Source organism: Rhamphochromis longiceps, linkage group LG23, assembly GCF_057381845.1.
Source record: "Rhamphochromis longiceps isolate RC_006_pf linkage group LG23, R_longiceps_female_GT1.1, whole genome shotgun sequence".
Classification (NCBI taxonomy): Eukaryota; Metazoa; Chordata; class Actinopteri; order Cichliformes; family Cichlidae; genus Rhamphochromis; species Rhamphochromis longiceps.
Window position 1 is genome coordinate 40371500 of NC_140578.1, and position 20372 is coordinate 40391871.

At 41.5% G+C, this 20372-nt stretch overlaps 1 protein-coding gene across 14 annotated transcripts in view; it reads right to left on the reverse strand.

Annotated features, from left to right (window-relative positions):
- Window positions 1-3982: 3982 nt before the first annotated feature.
- The window catches only part of mbnl2 (muscleblind-like splicing regulator 2), a 51159-nt gene continuing 34769 nt past the window's right edge, over window positions 3983-20372 (reverse strand). For 6 of the 14 annotated variants that reach the window (XM_085397411.1, XM_085397408.1, XM_085397413.1 and 3 more), the window contains 8 exons: window positions 19398-19562; window positions 18420-18623; window positions 15972-16232; window positions 12902-12955; window positions 12316-12466; window positions 10604-10639; window positions 9514-9608; window positions 4431-4577 (listed from right to left, as the gene is read on the reverse strand). In XM_085397411.1, coding sequence (XP_085253537.1) covers window positions 4563-4577; window positions 9514-9608; window positions 10604-10639; window positions 12316-12466; window positions 12902-12955; window positions 15972-16232; window positions 18420-18623; window positions 19398-19562 — 981 coding nt within the window. In that variant the 3' untranslated portion in view covers window positions 4431-4562. Of the gene's footprint in view, window positions 4344-4387; window positions 4578-9513; window positions 9609-10603; window positions 10640-12315; window positions 12467-12901; window positions 12956-15971; window positions 16233-18419; window positions 18624-19397; window positions 19563-20372 lie in introns of those variants that run through there. The other 8 variants (XM_085397422.1, XM_085397414.1, XM_085397416.1 and 5 more) reach the window with 8 other exon arrangements.

Here is a 20372-nt window from a genome sequence, read left to right on the forward strand (position 1 = left end):
ACCTGTGTTTTTTATTTATTATAGTTTGTGTTAGCTATACCCTCTGTGATTACTTTGTTCTAGTTGTAGTGTAAATATCAAGAGCACTAGAGAAGGGAGGCTGTGTTCGTGTCATTTGTTCAACGAGGACTGCAGCTCATCGTAATGAATTTAAGAAGGCTATTATCTAATTAGTGACACATGATAAGCAGCTGCTGAGAGGCCCGTCCACTGCTGTCATCAAACGGCAGTTAACTACACATTACCATTGTGGTACTAATAACCCCTCATAGCTGCTTTCCCCCTTCAGAAAAGCACTACTCCACTGCAGTAATGGGAAATGGCAGAAAATAAATAATGGAAAAAGCGCTTACTTGTCCTGCTCTTGGGTCCTCTCATTATGTTTTATCAACTCCGGCAAAAACTTCATGCTGCAACTCTCAGATGTTTTAATGCACGCAGCTTTATAATCTCTTTTCATGAGAGCTGATGTTTATTTGCTTTTAAGGCAGTGGGCTTTAGGGACCACCAGGGGCCCTCGAGAGGGCCTCTAATAAAAACTCTGGGTAAAGCAGGATGTTCGGCACTGCAGTAGACAGAGCTACAGTACTGTTACTACTTAGAGCAAACATCTCTGTGGGTTACTGAAGAGAGAGTGTGACACAAACGAGATCCAAAGCAAAAATCATTACTTTAATTTTCTTTATTTCTTTCTTTCAATAGATTTTACACTATCTTGCTGGAACCAAAGAAACATTTGACTATAGAAACATAAAGTAGCACAAAATATATGCAAAAAAACCCAAAACATTTAAAAATGTTTACACTGAAACTAGAAATCTGACGTGGGTCTTCTTGTCAATTGGTTTTCATGTCTTGACTTTGTTGGTGAGGTACACTGCAACAATGATGACACAGGCAGCCACACTTCTTAACCTTCAGTCTCTGGTATAGTGTCCTCTGCTGGCTAAAGCTGTGAATTGCATGTTCCATTGTAAGGCAATGGGACCCAAACGATTTCACTCACAGATTTGGGAGACAGGAAGTAAAGATCGGTGACTGTTTGCTCTGCTGCAGTCTCCTCTCACTTTTGGCCTTGTGACGCATACGTTAGAACCTTAAAAAAATGATTTCCGATATAAAGATTCATAGTTCAAATGAAACTCTGAAGGGATTTGAGAAGAGAAAGAGAGAGACCCACTTAGGTCTGTTTAATAAATTTCATAAGAGCTCTTTAAAACATAAAACCTTAAGTACGATGGACTCAAGATAAGGCAAAGTGTTTGGATAAGTTGAGTCTGCTCAGTCGGCCAACTGCTCAGAAAGTGCTGTTACCATCAGTCAATCATTGCCAACACAATAAAAAAAAAAAAATTTTCAAGAGAAAGTCCATACACAGGGGGCACCAAATAAGGACATTTTGTGTACAGACATTTTTTTTTATTCACTAGAAACATTCAGTACGTTATAATTTAGTAAGAAAAGAAAAGATTGTTTTCTCTCATGCAACGTGTTGAATTGAAGTCATTTACTGGTAATATCTGCCATTTACTGATGAACAGATTTACCCTTGAAGGAAGTGAAAAACAGAACAGATCAATAAACAATATGAAAGTGCAATCCTAAAGACTAGTGATACATAAGCCTCGAATAAAATGTATCTGTGTGGAACCTAGAGGTCCTTTGTCAGGGGGAAAGTTGAACATCTTATTAATTTATAGATTATTTAGTTCTTATATTTATATATATATATTTTTTATATATATTTATATGTAATCTATGTAACATCGATGAATTTTATATCTCTAAGTGTTACAGTCACAGCACTATAGAGGCTGTTACTTACTAATGAAAATATTAGGTCACTGTCATAATCTCAGAGAAGAATAAGAAATGTTCATATCTTCTTTACAATCTACCTTGTACAGTGTTCTAGCAAAGAAAAAAAAAAAAACAGAAACAAAAACCAACTTAACAATGTCATTTACAAAAATACCCAACTTTAGTAATTGCAACATCTGGTTGCCACTGCAACAAGTTATGTTATGAAATACTATTATACTAGAGTGAAAAGTACATCTTTTTTGAAATTTTCTTTGCTTTTTTTGGTAAAATGTCATCTATACAATAAACATTTTTTTTCCCAACAACACAAGCAACTCTATAACTATGCTCATTACTGCAACACCGTGATCGTTTCTATGGATGAGAAGGCAAGAAAGGTCCAGTAGCTTTCCATCGAGGGGAGGGCTGAGGGCGGGTCGACGTTTAAACCCCTCCCACTCAAGACGTGCGCAACTTCTCATTCGCCGGCCCCCTACGGGTTAGACCTTGAAATGACCAACCGTGCAGAACGTAGCACAGCTCAATAAATTACATTCATTTCAAAATAGAATAGTTTACAACATTGTGTTTTCTTTTTCTGACTAAAATTTTGACCAAGAGTAACATAAGATAAATTACAACAAAATAGAAATTTTTTTTTTTAAACCACCTTCCACAAATATTACACACAGATCAGAACGTGTGTGAGGACATTCAAAGTGAATGAAACTCAAAAAAAAGCATGATTGTGGATTGTCGATGTTAATCAAGCACCATGAAATTACATCCGAATTTTGAAGAATGTCAAATAAAATTTAGTATAATGAGTTAAAACACACCGCTAGTCGTCAAAATACAAAAAAAGAAAAAGAAAAAAATGTTGGTGTAAAATGACCAAAGAACATTTTATGCTCTAAAAAAACAAAAACAAATGATTGTTCCAGGAGGTGGAGGGATTTTTTTTAGAGAGGGGGGGAGGTTCAAACATACTTTGATAGTAGACACAACACAAACTCTTAAATAACTTTGAATACATTTCTAGAACCATGAATATAAACTCTCAAAATAAGAGACACTTTACATACATTACACAGTTTACAATACATGTTTGTCTCACTCACGTTCCTCATGTAAACTATTCAGAACCATGGTAAGAAACAATGGTACACTGTGAAAGTCACCAAACATTCTACAAAGCTATTTTTGATTTGTCGTTTCTTACGTTTCTTTTTCAGTAAAGTCACTTGTGATGTTAATGAGCGCTTAGCTGGAAATTTCCTCCAGGGACGCCAAAAAGTGTGATGTCTTTTCCCCAAAGAGTCCTTGTAGCTCTCGACAGCCCAGTGTGTTGTGTCTGTGACTTTTTAGTGATACACTCTGGATGCAAGTGTTGTTGATGAGTAATTTTTTTAGGCACTTCTACAGTTTTCTAAAATGGAACAGGATTATCGGTGATAGTAGGGTTGGACAGAACAACCGACGGTCACAGATAGCCCTCCAGTTGAAGTTCAAGTCATCTGTTTGCTTGACGAGTGTCGTCGAATGCACCGTTTTTTTTTGTGTTTTTTTTTTTAAATTGTTTAGTCTTAGCACTTAAATCCTTCACCCTCCTCCAGGTAAAAAGCTCTCCTACCAGGCTTGGTGTCACCATCATGTGCCAGATCCCACTTTAAGTCCCAGTCTGCCGGCAGACCATCAGTCTCTAACACACACGCACACATGCACACGCACGCACGCACACGCACGCACACACACGCACAAGGCTTGGCATGTCTGGAACAAACCCTCGCGCTTTGCTGAGCCCTTGGCACACACCCCAGCCTTCAGGCTTTTTCGGTAATGGCCACGACTATCTTCCGACTTCTCCTGTCACGACTGCATGCACAATCTATCAAAGATCTGAACCCAGCAACGCAACTAAAAAAGATGGCGAGTGGGTCCTATTTGCAGTGTGGGCAATGGCAAAAGAAAAAAAAAAGTGACCTCTTCCAAGCCTCAACTTTGGCAAGATGTTTCCAGAGATGAAAAGTTGGCAGAGGGAAGGGAGGGAGGAGCTTCATCATGGCATCTTAACAGCATCGGGTGGCAGATGAGGGTCGCGCAGGAACCCTCGCAGGGACAATCACACGAAGAGCTCATGAGCCTGGCTGCCCCGAGGACATTCAACTTTTGCAGAGAGAAAAGCAACGACCGCAAGACGAAAAACCCTCGTGAAAGCATCGCGTGCGTAGGTGTGTTGTGCATGGGGTCTCTGTGACTCTTCCTTGTCTTCAACATTAAACACTATACTTTCATATAGTGCAAATCAAACATCTGTGTTTTTCTTGACTAACCAAAGGGATGAATATTGTGCAGGTTGGTTTTTAGAATAAATATGCAAGAAGAGGAGATCCACGGTATTCTGAGAGAACAGTTGTTAAAATGACCTCTATAGTGTGTCTGCTATGTATGTACTATACATAAGAATATTTTTTGATGTTTTATTGTTAATAGTTTTTTTTTCTAGCAATACATACAGTATATATCTTTTTATTTTTTCCTGTGTGTGTGTGTGTGTGTGTGTGTGTGTGTGTGTGTGTGTGTGTGTGTGTGTGTGTGTGTGTTACACCGGTACTGCAGTTCTTATGGTTAAATTGAAGTGTTACACTCTTAGCATGCAGGTTGCTGGACCTCTATGGGAGAGGTTAGGTAGTATTTACAGAGGGGATGTTTTGGGTTTCCTAGTGCAGCTTCTTGACACTCCGTTCCCTTCCTGACTCTTACTTCAGGATAATCTGCAAGACAGAGACAGAGAAAGCAACGACAAAGAAAAAAAGAGAGAGAGCGTTTCAGTTTACCTATAAGACAGAAATACAACTTTATCTGCACACACTATTGTGTTTAAAAGCTTTGGAAATTCTTTATAAATCAAAAGACTAGCACTACACCTAAAAAAAATGTGGCCATGTTTTTGGAAGAAAATCAACTTTGTTTATTTCTAAGATTACATAAAATTGATTAGAAATATTGTAAAACACAATCTTCCTCCTCTCACCCCCAACCTGTCAGACAGCTGACCTGCTCTGAGCCTGTTTCTGCCCGAGGTTTCTTCCTGTTAAAATTGAGTTTTTCTTTCCCACTGTCGCCAAGTGTTTGCTTGTAGGGGTTGTTTGATTGTTAGGGTTTTCTCCCTATTACTGTATAAATACACAGAGCCCCATATCCAGCTACAAGCAACCCTGTATTCAAGTGGAGCATGTTGCTATCTAATGCAAAATGTGCCGAGTAAAGAAGCAATAAATCTGAGCATCACCCTCTGTGGCTTTCTAGCATTCCTAACAACAAACCTAATAAGACACTTAAATCCCCATCACCTAGTCAAACATTTTAAAGAAGCTAACAAAGAAAAAGTGGTTAAAGCTAAAGCTGTTCGGAGTTTCGAGCTAGCCACAAGCCAGCAGCCTCGGTATGAGCAAAGGATCAAAGCAGATAAGTGGAAAAATATGAAGATGAGTGAAAAACAGAAAAGTGTCGACGTCCTGTTACTTAGCAGCTTTTAACACACTGAAAAATGTAGTACCTGAACTTTATTTTCTTCGATAATTCTGCTGCACCTGCTTTTGTTTTTGTATAAGTATCGTACATCAGATAAATATGTGTGTAAAACTCATTTTCAGCGTTTTCTCCCTTCCAGGAGAAAAGCACTTCATTTTCGTTAGTTTCACACAGAGAAGGCTATTTAATTGTAAAGTCTAACAACTAATTTATTATGAAAATAATATTCTGCATTGAAGCGAAGTTGATTTTTGTTTGAATGTGTTGTCATTGACGTTGTTGGAATCCTTAAAAAATAGCAATTGGTGCATCTCTAATCATTTTATTTTGGTTCTAATAAATGACAGCTGTTCGAGCTGAAGATTTCATACAGCACCTGCTGCCTGCGGGCCCTTGCTGTTACCACAACAGATAGAAAAGGTCCTCAACTGGCATCTTCATTAAATGGTACTGGTAAATGGTACCTGCTACATCCAGATTATTCAGCTGTTACTGGCATATCTTTATTGAGCTTCAGAAAAAAAGCTCATTTTTTAAAGGAGATTTTGAGACTATACAAAACCTGCAAAGTCTCAGCTGTGCTTGCATGACACAGTAGTATTTTAATATGATAAACGTGGATGATGTAACATTATGGATCTTTGTTATCTCTGCAAAATTCAGACCTAATAGAAATATGATTCCATTACCCATAAATGCATTTTATATTGTGACATTTATGATCAATTTAATGTCAAATATAAATCTAGATCTGGATCAAATCTGCCTTTTGTCTGATTAAACAAAGTCCTTGTTAGTCTGACAGTTTCTAAAACCTCCTTTACAATAATGCAATAACTATAACAATATATTTTTTTTAATTTTAAAAAACAGCCAGGTGTGGAGGTGTTGAAGTAGGAACAACTCAAACTTATCTCAGGGTGTTATTTGCACTGTTTCAAATCATTAGCTGAGCTGGTTAGCGTTAAATTAGTACAGCTGCTTTACAGCTCCTCATATGTGCTCAAGCGGAGGCTGTGACGAACTGTGAAACTTTTCCTTTTAGATTCAGTCCATGTGGCATATTGTGCATAATCATTTCTCTGAAGCAGACTGGCACCAAAGCAACAGGTAGGAGGTGTTTACCACAACAACAATGTGTGAGAAAGGTCAGATGAGCACAGATAAGTATTTGCCAGTGAATAATACATATCTGTCTTACTGATGAGCTGTGGCAACATCACCAGCTTGGTGTTTCATGCAGATAAGAACCAAGCTTCTAACTATTTGCAAATAGCATTTAACCCTCGTCTGGTAACCTCGGTTTGTATTCTCTCTTTAAGAGATTAAGCCTAAACCGCCACACAACAAAGAGAAAGCGAGACAGTGTGAGACTGTCTATAAGGGGGGGCTGACAGGTAGGAGAGATGCTGGCTGCCATCATGTGGGCGCCACTGGCAGCAAGCCAACGCAGAACAAAGCCACATGACGCTTGTTAATAGACAATGGACGGCCAGCAAAGGACAGAAGCCGCTGGTCACACCACACATCACAGGAGGTCACCACAGTGGGAGAGAGCGTGTGATGTGCACAGGTCGAGAGAGAAGGCAGTGCAGTGTGGAAATTAGGGGAAAAAATTTGGGCTGCCAGATGGGTGGGATTTAACAGATAGGACGCTACAAACTAATGCCAAGAACTGTTTGCAGGTCCTGTTTGCCTTTGATTTGGTGCAGTGATACCAGCAGCGTGTTTCAGCCCAGAACGAGTCAGAGAGACAGCAGACGAAGATGACGTGCTGCAAAATCACAGCGGACATTTAAACTGCTGTACTTCCTTTTTTACGCGTTAATATCAGCTAATTATAAGAACTGCACGGTATCACAGTGACCTAGTTTGCAAATTTCATAAGATGAAATATTAATTAAGTGATAAGAATTAAAGCAGGTTCCCTCTACAGCAAGGTGAAGCATCCAACTCTTATGCTCCAGCTGAAGAGCTCCTCGACATAACAATGTGAAATTCTACTTGAGCATAATCTTCCCATCAGTCCAGCAGCCAAAGCGATCCCCTCTAGGCTGCAAGTCTGAGTCGACTGCAGCACAGCGACAGCAGAGGGTGCTGCAACTTCACAATCTCCAGTAATATGTAGCACTTCACAACTGGAGACCCCGGCAGCATTAGGACATGCTTAATATGTGCAAGGACATGCAACGATGTGCGTCGCATGAATAGTTCAGAAGGTCATGAATCGACCAGACTCCTGAGGTCTTAACGAGTGTCAGCATCTTGGCGTCACAGGGGTGTGTAATACCCTTTAGACACAGATTTCCTCGGCTGAACACGACGCCCAATTAATTATCGAGTTCGGCTCAAACTGTCTCGGCCCAGGATTTATGTTAAAGAACCAATATAATAATCAAAGCTAAAAAGCTGACGGCAGGCCGCTAGTATCGGGACAAATGCGCCACTGTTTAGGACAGAGTGACGTCGGCAGCCCCGTACCCTCAGAAAATGCCTGGGTGTGTATTCGGAAAAGCCATATGATTTTTATGACTGCACTGAATGCAGCACAGCTGGTGATTACAAGGGCTAACTGTGTCCGAGGCCCTGCTCATACCTGGCATTAGCTGGAGGGATCTTTATATGGGCTGGAGAGGAGGTGAGAGAAAGAGTCGGGTAGGGGGTGGAGTGTAAGTGGGGGGGGGACAGACGGAGACAGAGAGCAAAGGCTGACGTCAGTGTTTCTCCAGCTCCTTGTCCCACATGCATCTTTAAAGAGCAGCTCTGCTTCCTGCTGCTACTGCTGCTGCATGCCAATTACAGGAAGAGTCGGTGACTCACAGGAAGTGCACACGCTGCTGGCCTATGAGGGGCAATAAAGCGCACAAGTGGTGGGACCAGACCCGTGGTTAATGATGGAAAGGGGATCTTGGAGAAAGCATTTATGTTCCTTTTTTTAATTTGAAATGTGAGCAGTCATTTCTTACGGTAAGAGCTCTAATCTTGATGTTAGATATCACTTTTATAGGCATCATGAAAATGTTTAATTTCAAGGAAATGTAAGGGTTTTTTTTCACATTGAGATAGTAAGCAAAAGTACAAAAAAAGAAAAATATGGAGGAGCAGAGTCTGAAAAAGAGGTGGGGAAGGATTATATTGGTCCTTGGTATAGTAGTAGGCACTGCTATTATAATAAGTGAGATAATTTTACGCATTTATTTGCGTCTTTCGTCGTGTTGTCATGTTGAATGTTTTCCTAAATTCAATTAAGACACACATGCCGTGTGGTGGAAATATTTTTCATGTGCTCGCCCGTGTGTCCTCAGCGTACCTCTATACAGAACTACCAGTAAATGATTGCCAGCTGCATGAGGCCGGTGTGCCAGCATTGCGCTGAAACTTCCAGGTTTAAAATGGGGCACACATGTGTCACTCTGGCATTCAAAAAACTGGCCTTGCTTCCCTGGCTCTTGCTTGACACGTGGCAACAGGAGAGCCGCCGATCAGGGGCCATTTTTAGACAGCTTCTGTGATCTTCTTTTTTTTTTTTCCTGCGTCTCTCACCCTGACAAGTGTAGCCTAGAACTGTTGCCTCACATGATTTATTCTCCCTTTTATCCTGCAACCAGGAAAAGGTAAAAAGGTGAAGCCGAGAGGAGTGGAAAACAGGAATAGATCCAACATAGCTGCTGTTACGAACCGGCTGTTAGGTGCTGCGGAAATCGTCTGTGTGTATTTGCTTGAACGTGTGTGTTTGCAGAGAACACAAGCAGTACAGATGAGGCCCCTACTGCAGATGGAGAGGCTTATTTGACGACAACAACAAGAAAAGTGGAAAATAAAACTAATTTTAAAAAACAAACAAAAAACAAAAAACAAACAGAACATGCAAAAAAAAACAAAAATCAGGAAGTAGTGCAACACAACACAACTACTACTTGCAAATGTGGGAGCTCTGAAGAAGTGCTTATTGGGTTTGCCTAATGCGGGCTGTGATTTATAAGAGGTACACTGCTTTTTGCTTTAAATTGTCTAGAAAACACCCACTCACAGGCTTTCATGCCAGTGTGAGCGTGCTCTGTGCAGGTGCACCGATGGACAGATGGGGATGGGCTAGGTGTGGGTTAAGGTTATCGCAGCCCAGTACTTATTCAGAGCTCCGGGGACTGATGAAAGAAAGCTTTAAAAGGAGCAAACCTGATTGGCTGGTGCTGTTGCTGCGTAGGGGACACTTGTGGCAGGAGTTGTTGCTGCAGAGACAGTAGCAGGCGTAGCACTGTACATCATTGGGACTTTGTTTTGAGGGTGGGAAAGGGAAGAGGGGAGGAAGAGGAGGAATGGGGGTAAGAGGGAAGGAGGTGGTAGCAATGGACAGGTAGGTGGAGCATTATGGTAGTTGTGGTAACAGTTGTGGTGCGTGCGTGCGTGCATGGGTGCGTGCGTGCATGTTGACGGGGTTGTTGTTTATTTTTTGTTGTTGGTGTTGATGGTGGCGGATGTTACAGAGAGCCAGCAAGCCATCGTTAGGGTTACACCGGCAGATGGCATGCAACCATTCACAATGCAAAGCAAAGGAGGTCAGGAAGAAAGAAAGAAAGGAAAAGAGAGCATGGGAGAAAAAAAAACAAGAGGAGAGAAGCTGATTACAATCACAAGTAAGGAAATTTATGTGGAAAATCAGTTTGCTGTTTTTCCCAGAGAAATTAAAGGGCACAAGACACCAATTAGGATGAATCGATGGCATGGGGATGGGAACTTTTCAATTCGTGTGGGCTGACGAGTCAAACAGCAGAGATGTGGCTGTTAGGGCTTATTTCTAGTCATTAGTTTACCTTGTTGCTAATGTTGGACCTGCTGATGTTATCAGCTGAATTTCTGGTAATTCCCATCCCCTGTTGTGCAGCGACAAATGCTCCGGTTTGTGTGTAATTTCTCTGGGAAACTGATTTAAATTTCCTGATCAACACAGCACAGCAAACAGACAAAACTATCCTACAGCTTAAGAACAGATCAGTCTGCGGCGTCCACGCTAACACTTTAAACATTAGCAAGAGAGTGAGTCAGCGGCGAGACGAGCGCTGAAAAGTCACATCTCTTCCAGGTGAAACAAAACGGGCAGCTTGATAATAACTCACAAGTGTTCGAATCATGTCCTTTTGTCTCACCTGCAAGGGGGGCTGCAGATAGTGCCCACTCATAACCCCACCCCCACCCCTCCATCCCCCAAAACTCCCACCTAAATCAGACAGTGTGTGTGTGAGAGAGCAAATAGAAGGTCAGAACCTACCAAGACTGCTAGCGGGAGTCATGCACAAGACTGACCCTGTTGTGTTCATGCAGAGAAAGATAAAGAGAGAAAGGGGGGAAACAGAGAGGGAGAGAGAGAGAGAGGGAGAGAGAGAGAGAAGAGGAAATAAATGGGTTAATCGAGAGGAAGGAGAACAACAAGGTTAGACAAGACACACAGAAAAAAAAAACCCAAAAGGCTTGAGGACTTCACTCAGCTCAGTTGCTATTGTTACTGGAGCAATGTCGGCTGATTATGAAAGCAAGCAGAGATGTATTAAGTTGTTGAGTTATTTATTAGTTAGAATACTGTTTATATGCAGCTGCAGCAAAGTTTAACATAAAGCAAACTTAGGTACGGAAAAATCTGGACAAGTTTAGCAAAGTGCAATGCAGCGCTAATGTAAGTCTGTCTGTCCAGTTTTCCATTTTTCAGGGAGTTTTTCCCGAGGTCAGAGGATATTCATTTTTGGTGACATATTGTATTAATGCATCATTTCAGGCTGCACAATATTTAAAAAAGACTTGAGCCTGCTCGTATTGTATGTTAGGCTTCTTACAACAACATGCTGTTCTGCATGTTTCTTGTTTTGGAATTTCTGAATAGCTGCACATGATTAAATGATCATATCAAAAAAATAAACAGACAAAGAAATCGCACTTTTTGGTCAAAAAAAAAAGAGGCAAGAATAAAACTGAAGAGGTGTGCCAGACAGCAGCATCATGCAGTATCAGTACAATGATGTGCACAGGCTTCTATCCAGATCAGATGGAGATACGTGGGGTTTTTACTGTACTCAGGTAAGCCTCCATCACATACATATTACAGGCAAACAACTCCTGAGACTTTTCTTTTTATCTTAACTTTGAAGAAACCCCACCTATCTGAAATGTAAAAGGTTATTAAAAAAATGCAACTGTGAGCCAGGCTACGCCCCACACACAGATACACACAGAGGAAGGGATGATGAAGCACCATTAGGAATCCCGTACCAAGGGAAACAAAAAGAGCAGGCAGGTAGTGAGAAGAGCGAGGGATAGGAGTTTTATCCTCATGAGTCATGAGTGTGGCTACAGGCTACCATATTAGCTGCAGTTAACTCATTTAGCAAGTGACTCAAGGGCCCTTCAGGTACTGCTATTTTCTGTGCGAAAAGCAGACAGAGTGTTCATTTGCGGGTAAAAATCACTGAATAAATTTGGTAAAACTGGAATAAAATTATCGCCAAAATAACAATAATCACCATATTTTGTATATTTTAGTATTGCACTTGTGCTGAAACAGTTGGGCTTGTTTTGCTCCTTTGTATGCTTGGGGATTAGACTGGCAGGTGTATCATATTGAGGTGGTAATATATGATAGCTTTCATTGCTCTGATCAAAGCGCGCACTGCCCTTCCACCTGGCAGCAATTATGTGTTTATATTTGCAGGCACTAGATCAAAGTTTTAGGGATGGCGCAGTGAATATTGAAAACACACCCTCACAGCGAAGGCCTTTATTAGCATCACTCAAATAAATCCATGCCAAAAGATGAAAATTAGGCTAAACAGATGTAAACGGTCATTTGAGAATCCCCTCTTTTATGCGTGTGAAGCTCCAAAACAACAACACGTTTGGAGGATAGCTGTGCGTCTGTGTGTGCGTGCGTGCTCCGCATACCTATGAGTGCTTTGCTTCTATCTGCATCTGCGTGCTGCGTGTGTGTCTTACCTGTGGGAAAGAAAGCGGGCTGCTGGAGCTGTGCGTTGGCCAGCGCCTGCTGGTAGTGCAAAACACTGGGGTTGAACAGGGAGCTCGCTCCGTTGCTCTTCTCAAGTGCTGGTCTCTTTGGTAGGGGCTGGAGGACGCCGTGGGGGAACGCCTAGCCACCGACAACACACACACACACACACAACAGGAGCACAGCAGATTTGAACTGTATACTCACACAAGTCGACACTAACATTTCCTAAATCTGGTATTTGTCTATGCACAGCACAAGAAGGCAAAAATGGAAACTTGCTGTAACTATCACAAGGACAATGAGAAACTACACCGTAGCAGGGCAATCGTCAACAACACATTAAAGAAAGTGCGATAGCTGGAGTTATTTTAACATTACATTGTAGTTGTTCAGTTAACAAATGTACAGTACAATCTAGACTTGCCACTGGTGATCATAAATGATACGTATTTATATCATTAAAGTCTTTTACAGGGTTTCACAAAAAACAAAAGAGCCAAATTAAATTTTGTGAGTGGCTACAGTACAATTAAAGAAGCTACATGCAAAGCAAAAGGTGAAAGGTCAAAGTACCAGGTCTACAGTTGCCTCGAGGGGTCGCTTCATTGCTTTGGCAGTCGACTGAGTCTTTAATTAGCAGGCAGCGAGCACATGATGGCAGTGGGCCAATGGGATTCAAGCGTATTAACATACAGGTAACAGCAAGCAGAGGTGCGTCATGGGGGACAGCATTGCATTGTGGATAGGTGAGAAGGAAAAAAACAAAAACAAAAATAATCTGAATGCAAGTATACCACATACAAAACAATAGGCATGCACATAAACAAAAATTTGTTTTGTTTCGTTTACTTTAAAGAAACATTGCTACTTTTTGAATTAGTACAAAAGCCAAAAAAAAGCATCTACAATTAAACTTTGGTTAAAAAAATAAGCAAGATTCTACAATGTACTCCAAAGCTACCGGGAAAGCATTTAGTAACTAACTACTTCTGAACAGCAAGAACAGAAAAGTAGTACGCTAAACACGACTGGCTCAGACTAGGAATATTGATCTGACACTTGAGATCTGCGCTGAAGTTCTCAGCAGTGTTCAAAGTAAGACACTACAGACCTACGCACACAACCATTAAGGCGCTCCTGGAGAAAGCTAACCTATTTGATGACGTGAGGTGGTTCGAGGCTGACAAACGTTAAAATGTACACAACAGACTCGGATGTGAGTGAGGTAAAAAAAGACACAGCCCTCACAACCAGCAGCAAGAACTGGATACCTTTGTGAAGGCAAATTTAAAAAAACAAAACAAAACAAAAAACTACAAATTAGTACAGTTACTAGCAAAGGCTAACAAAAATAGTTTAACAACCACATCCTTCTCTGTAGCGTCAATTCAACTACAGACACATCCTCAAACTAAATCTGCGTTGTGAGGGTGTGTGGCGTTGTTAGGTGTGATCAGTGAACTCGGGAAGGTGAGGCAACGTTACAGTTTAATAACATAATGTGGAGCTCTGTTTATTAAAATTCCTCTAATCTAACAAAGTAAAAATAAGTCATTTTATATCAATTGTTTTTGTGCTAACTTCTTAAAAAACATCCTGATATTTGATGTCACTGCTGAGAGGGGGAAAAAAAGAAAAAAGATGACACGGGTGTGATGAACACAGCACTTAAGGGTCCATGCACAAGCCTATGCTTCATGTATGTGGGTTTTTTAATAGTATGTATGTATGTCCAATTAAACAGCAACAATGCATTGCTGATGCACCACAGAGTTAAACATTGCGGTTAGTTAAAATGAAAGATGCTCTATTAAAGTGACATGAAAAGCAAAGATGACTGCATTCGCCTTTGTAATGAGGAAGAAGATCACAGCATGGCAAGCAACACGTAATGTGGCACAGTAAAACAACATAATCTCAGTGAGAGGACCTTTTTACTGTAACTGCATCAGTTAATGTGTAACCTTATCTACTGTGCGCTTTATCCTATTTGCTTTAGATTTTAAAAAGTGAATTATGGATAATGGTATTACCTATTCACAGCAGTGCAGCAAAACAGGTTTTATGGGTCTCTGCTTCAATAAAAGGACTAAAAGAAAATTGGAATAAAGGTGCTGACTAAACAACTCGTTGTCCTAAGGTTAGCCCTCCTCACCTCTAGTGCAGAATCTGACTGCACAATTTGGGAATTGGGTCATAAAGTTGATAAACTGGGGAGGAAGACGGGAGGAGTATGAGCAAAGGATTGTGAAGAGGATGCACCGGCAATATAAACTCGTGGTACCTTTAAGAAAACAGCGCAGTCAGGTCAACATCAGGTTACAGCGCCTTCGGGTCTCAAGGCCTTTTTTCTTATTTATGGATGCTTCAATTTGCTGTTGCTTGAATGCAGCTGCTAATATGTGCACACGCTAGCCTGCCTTATCATCCACGCTGTGGATCAGTCATGAAGGAAGAAGAAGGAGAGCAAGCAGCAATGGAGCCAGCCAATGAGAGGTGTGTGCGACGCACAAAGCATGCCCATGCCATGGAGGAAAAAAAGTCAGTGAGCACACTGGCACAGTGCAAGGTGTGCGAGTGCAGTTAGCCACAGGATCATTCAAAAGAAGCCGCTCAGAGGCCGGGGAAAGGCGGGGCACAGCCAAGACATAATGCCAAACTCTTCTCACTGTCTCTCTGGCTGACTTGAATTCTGTCTGCTCCTCACATTGTTGGGGAAGTTTTATTTATTTATTTATTTATATTTGGTCAAAATAAAGGCAGAGGTAGGATGCTGCATCCTCATCCGTCCCAAATTCAATTTGTATTGATCTGCAGAGAACCGCACTTATCATTGAGAGCAGTGGGGTTGGATGAGGGGGTGAGCCAGGATATTGTCTTTGTACGAAACAAGGGCATTGGAAAATAAAAGAGGACTGCAGAGAGATAATAACAGATTGTTCTTGCGGAGTTACACTGATTTGTTTAGGTCTCGCTAAAGCCTTTTTATTCTATACAAAGGCCACTCTTTGGGATGACTATTGTTGGTGAATTGTGCACTGGAGTCCACTAGAAAAAACCCGGCAGAGGTGGGTAGGTTTTGTGCAGTAATAAAGCAGTGCTCCACATTTTATGTTACTGTAGGTGACACGGTCAGCAACATGTGCTTAGGTTTCGTGTACGTCAAGATGATTTGGATTAATGTTTTGCCTTCAGAGGGCCTATGTGTTATGTAGTCTAACTAGTACAAACTTTACTCAGAAGGGTCTCTTGATCTGAAACATTATGTGATTTGTATAAAGGCAGGTAGCACCAGGCACAGCAGTTTTATTACCACCTCCCCTCTGCTATAATAAATTTGATTTCACTGCGATATACTGTATATATTATGTTGTGCTTCTTATGTCTATCCATAAAACTTCCAATCATCATTTATTTGATGCACAAATAATAGAAAAAAGTATAAAAGTTTTCCACAGCCTCAACTCTTAGAAAGTTCCAGGTATGCTGTATATAAGAGCTATAAAACAGCCCATCTAAATGTTACAAGCTCTTCCACTATAAACACTAAACAAGCAGAAACCTTGTGAAACTAGTATGTTTGTGTCTTTCCTGCTCTACTGCTGTGAAGCCACGAGACACAGAAGGTGGGCTGTACTCTCACCATGGCTGCAGCTGTGGCAGCAGCTTGCGCAGCCACAGCTGTCTGGTTGGCCTGGTGTTGGGCGGCCTTAATCTTGGCCTGCAGGTGGGCGGGGGGGTGGAAGTACTTGCACTTCTCGCGAGAGCAGCGACTCTTGATGTAGTCCATGCACACGGTGACCGTGTTGTCGCTGGTGTCGATCATGGGGCTGTCGCTCGGGTGGGCGAAACGGCAGTCTGTCTCGCCGCGAGCGCAGTTGCCCCGCTGGAACTCGCGGCAAACCTGGAAGCGGGACAGTCACACGCACACAAGGACACACACGCACACAGACAGACACGCATGGACACGTTCACACAGAGGAAACAAACACACGTAGAAGACAAAACAGTGAATGCTTTAGCTTTCGGTACATGTCAGGAAACAAAACAAGGCTGCTCTCATTGCTTTAGCTAGCAGCGGCTCCTTATATTTCTTGTCATCTTAAAGCAAGATGACTCAAGCAGACATCAAAATCTTGATAAGATTATTAGATTTATCTTTAAGGATTTGAAATTTTGTCATCTGACTGTTTTAACTATGACAAGCCTGAAACATCAGGGATTTTCCAGTCGAGAAAAGCTTCTGACACACCCAAAAGATGTCAAAGCCATTAATGCTGGGCATCATTTACTCAAATATTACCTACATTTCTGTTGATCAGATGATCAAAAACAACAGAATGCATGCATTTCTGTTCAATAAGAGATTGCTCTTTTGCTCTTTTTACATTGCTCTCACTGATAATGCTTACAAGCATAATCATCCTCCAAGTTTAATACTGCATAATAGAGCAAAAAGACTTTTTTTCACACAACGCCTATATGATAACAACAATAACAATTACCAACACATAATGAATTATGGCTGCAGTGGTTCATGTGAGTGTAAGGAGTGTGAGAAGCAGCACAGCGGGTTAATAAATAATATATTACATATATGGGAGAATATTAAAAGCACACTGTGAGATACTGTATAAACATTTGCCATATAGATTTATTCATAGTGATGCGCTTCTCTCCAAAAAGAAGATAACTGCAATAACAATCTTCTCTCAGCGTCCCCCAAAATAAAACGTATATGTGATACACATAATATTAAAAAAGGGAAAAATGAAAAAACATAATTTTGTGTTATTTGTTGTTGTTTTTTTTAAATAAGGCTATTAATTAGTTTTGGACACAGTGTGAAAAGGGCTCAACAAAACGTAACAAAACCTAAGTGTGTGTGTTCAACTGTTCAGAGGCTTGGGTGTAATCACAGGAGGGATCTGCTTTTGACTTCCACTCTAGGACTGAGACACACACACATATACAGGCACACACAGACATATACACACACACGTGTGCACGATGGCTTTGTGGGGGAGTATGTAAGTGTCTCAGAGGGATACTGTTTCATTAGAGGCTGCTTCATTCAGTTGCTAAGTGATAGCACTCTGCAGAAAAACACATACAGGCACACACCTACACATCACCTCTAGGTCTTAGGGAGATTATTGTTTATCTTTATAAATATAGCGGGGTAAAAAAACAAAAAAAAAAAAAAAACTCCACTGCCTCACAATCACAGAGCTATTCTCATTCAGCGTCGTTTGCCAGGGGGGCAGATGGAGATGGCTGAAGTTGCTGAAAGCGTCCCAGCCGAACTGCGTCTGTCTAGCAAGTAGCAGTTTATCTTGAAAAAATTCCAATTACAAAATCTTCAATAACACCATCTTATTTATTACTTCTACAAGGCATAACAAAATCATACCCCTTAAGTTGTGTTCAAGGACACAGCTGATATAAAGATCTATGAGGAGAGGAGCCTAATACTGATGTTTCCATGAAAAATGATCCCCCCCTGAAAGACAAAGCCTGGATACGTGCTGGTTATAAAACAGCTACCGCAGTTACAAATCTCACAGCCTCTTTTTTTTTTTTTTTATAAAAGAAACATGATTTGAGATTTAATTGTTTTGCTCCCACTTAACTTTTTCAGAGCCTGAATTGTTTATTTGGACTCATTCCAAGGCAACTTCAAAGTGTATTTATTCACGTCATTTATAACTTGCTTATAAAACAGAATGCTAAAAACTTGCTTACCCTTTCAGGTCATTATCTAAGGTAAATTATACTACAAGTAGCGCATTTAAAAAAGCTAATTCAAAGTGGAGAGTTTGTATATGGCTGTATTTTCATCGCTGCAAACTCTTGTGGAAATTAAAGGAAGTAGTTTGCATTTTTTACCAGTATAAAGAAAATCTTTGGAGAGAGCAGACATGTTTTTGGAAGTACTGCATCACAGAGGGTCCTGTAAAAGCTCCTGAACTATAAAGGATACTCATTTATAATCACAGTAAGATGCTACACTAATTACACTTCACAGCCTCAAAGAGTACATTCACTATGATTAAGTGCCATGCAGGAGAATTCTGATTGGGTGGGTCACCTCCAGCTTGTCAGTACGCAGAAGTTTCTGGTTGGAGGAAGAGCCAGCGGTCACGGAGACGGGCGGGCTGCCGGGGACGATAACCGGAGTGCTGGGCAGGATGTCTGTTGGCACCAGACCCATGCTGTGGGACATGGGAGTCAGGTAGGGTGTGTAGCTTAAACCTGCGCTGGACCCCAGCCCCTGGCTGACTGGAAACGTCTGCTGCAGATGGAGAGAAACGACATGTTTATGACTGCTCTTTCAGTAGCTATTTTTCACATCCTTAATTAAAATGGTAAGGATAGATAAAAAAAATGCTGAACTGAAAGATGATGGATGTAGGCAGGGACAGTGGGAAGTGGAGGGTGAAAGGCAGTAAGAGGGTATGGAGATGAGAAAGAAAGAGAGAAGTAAGGGGGAAAGAGACACCAAAGGCAAATGAACAGAGGGTGCAGCTGGGGAGAGAATGTGGCAGGTAGAGAGAGAGAGAGTGGGAAAGGGATCGGCTTGAGAAAAAAAAAGAGAGAGAGGAGTGTGAGAGTAGAAACAAGAGGAGGTTCAGTTTTTTTTTGTTTTTTTTTTAACTGTTATGTATCCCAGGAAGATTTTGCTGAGCATGCACGTTCTTTTTTTGTTACACCTAGCACTAAACTGATGCAGTTAAACAAAGTCACACCTGGCAGCTACCCAGTGCAACCACAGTATAGGGCTGGCTGCTGAGCAACTCCCTGAGGACAGCTGGGGACTTTTTGTACGTTGCACAAGGGCATTACAAAAGCGAAGAAAAAATTTCTGATCTTCCAAGCCTGAGACGTAATCTAAAAACAGTCAAATCTGAGAGTTTAGATAACAATAAAGTACCTTACCAAAGACTGGATAAAGTCAGTGAATCGCATTGCTTGACGCCAAACTTTTTAATGCTAATCACGACAATGGAATTCACTGCTATTTTCTCAGAGAGACAATCAATTCCCACAGTAGCGAGTTCACACTAACCACAGGTTGCATGGTGGTGCCGGGGATCATAAACTGCATTTGTTGAGCCAACATGGCGGCAGCTGTCTTCTGCTGGATCAGGTTATTTCGCCCGTTGATCTCCAGCTGGGTCTTCAGGTGAGCAGGTGGGTGGAGGTATTTGCAGTTCTCTCGTGTGCAGCGACCCTGAGCACAAGTAAACAAATGTGATGGGGGAGAGGAAGGCGAGAGGGCGAGGGAGACAAAACAAGTCGTTAATGGTCCGAAAACTTCAACTCTCTCATCAACAGCATGAACAGAAAAGCAGCCAGTTTTTTGTTGATAAAGCTGAGTGTGACTAGGCTGTGGGCCTGCCTGAGGATGTGGCAGATACGTGGGCACTGACTCCAAAACATCAGGTGCTTGAAGGCAGCATACATATTCATACAGAGTGTGAAACAGAAATTCATGGGGATGGTTTGTGCTTTTGAGCAGAAACAACGCTATGGAAGATGATTACCATTTGATCTACTAGGTTTTTAACTGGAAGGTTAAAAGGTCATGCTTGCAACATGGACACACTGTCTACCTAGTATTCGTTGCAGATTTTGGGGGGGGGGGGGGGGGGGGGGGTGTAGGCTTGCAGAGGCCATGGTGGATAAAGGCAATTACACTGTCAACCCAGAGGCTAACAGCAAACACAATAATCCAATATGGATCCAGGCTGCTGTGCTTACTGCAACGAGAGTGGGTGGAAGAGAGAGGGGAGAGGAGAGGTCAGGGGGGAGCGACAAAGTGAATGGTAGCATGAAAAAGGACTCTGGAGCTATGTGGAAGATGGTACATAAAGGCGAGGAGAGAAGAAGAAAAGATGTGGGCAGAACAGACTGTTTGGAATTAGCAGAGAGGACAAAGGTCAAGGAGAAAACAGGAGAGATGACACATCTGGCATGACACGGCAAGTCTTGGTGAATGTGATCGAGAGAAGAGGTAACTGAGCTAAGCTTAGCGCAGTCT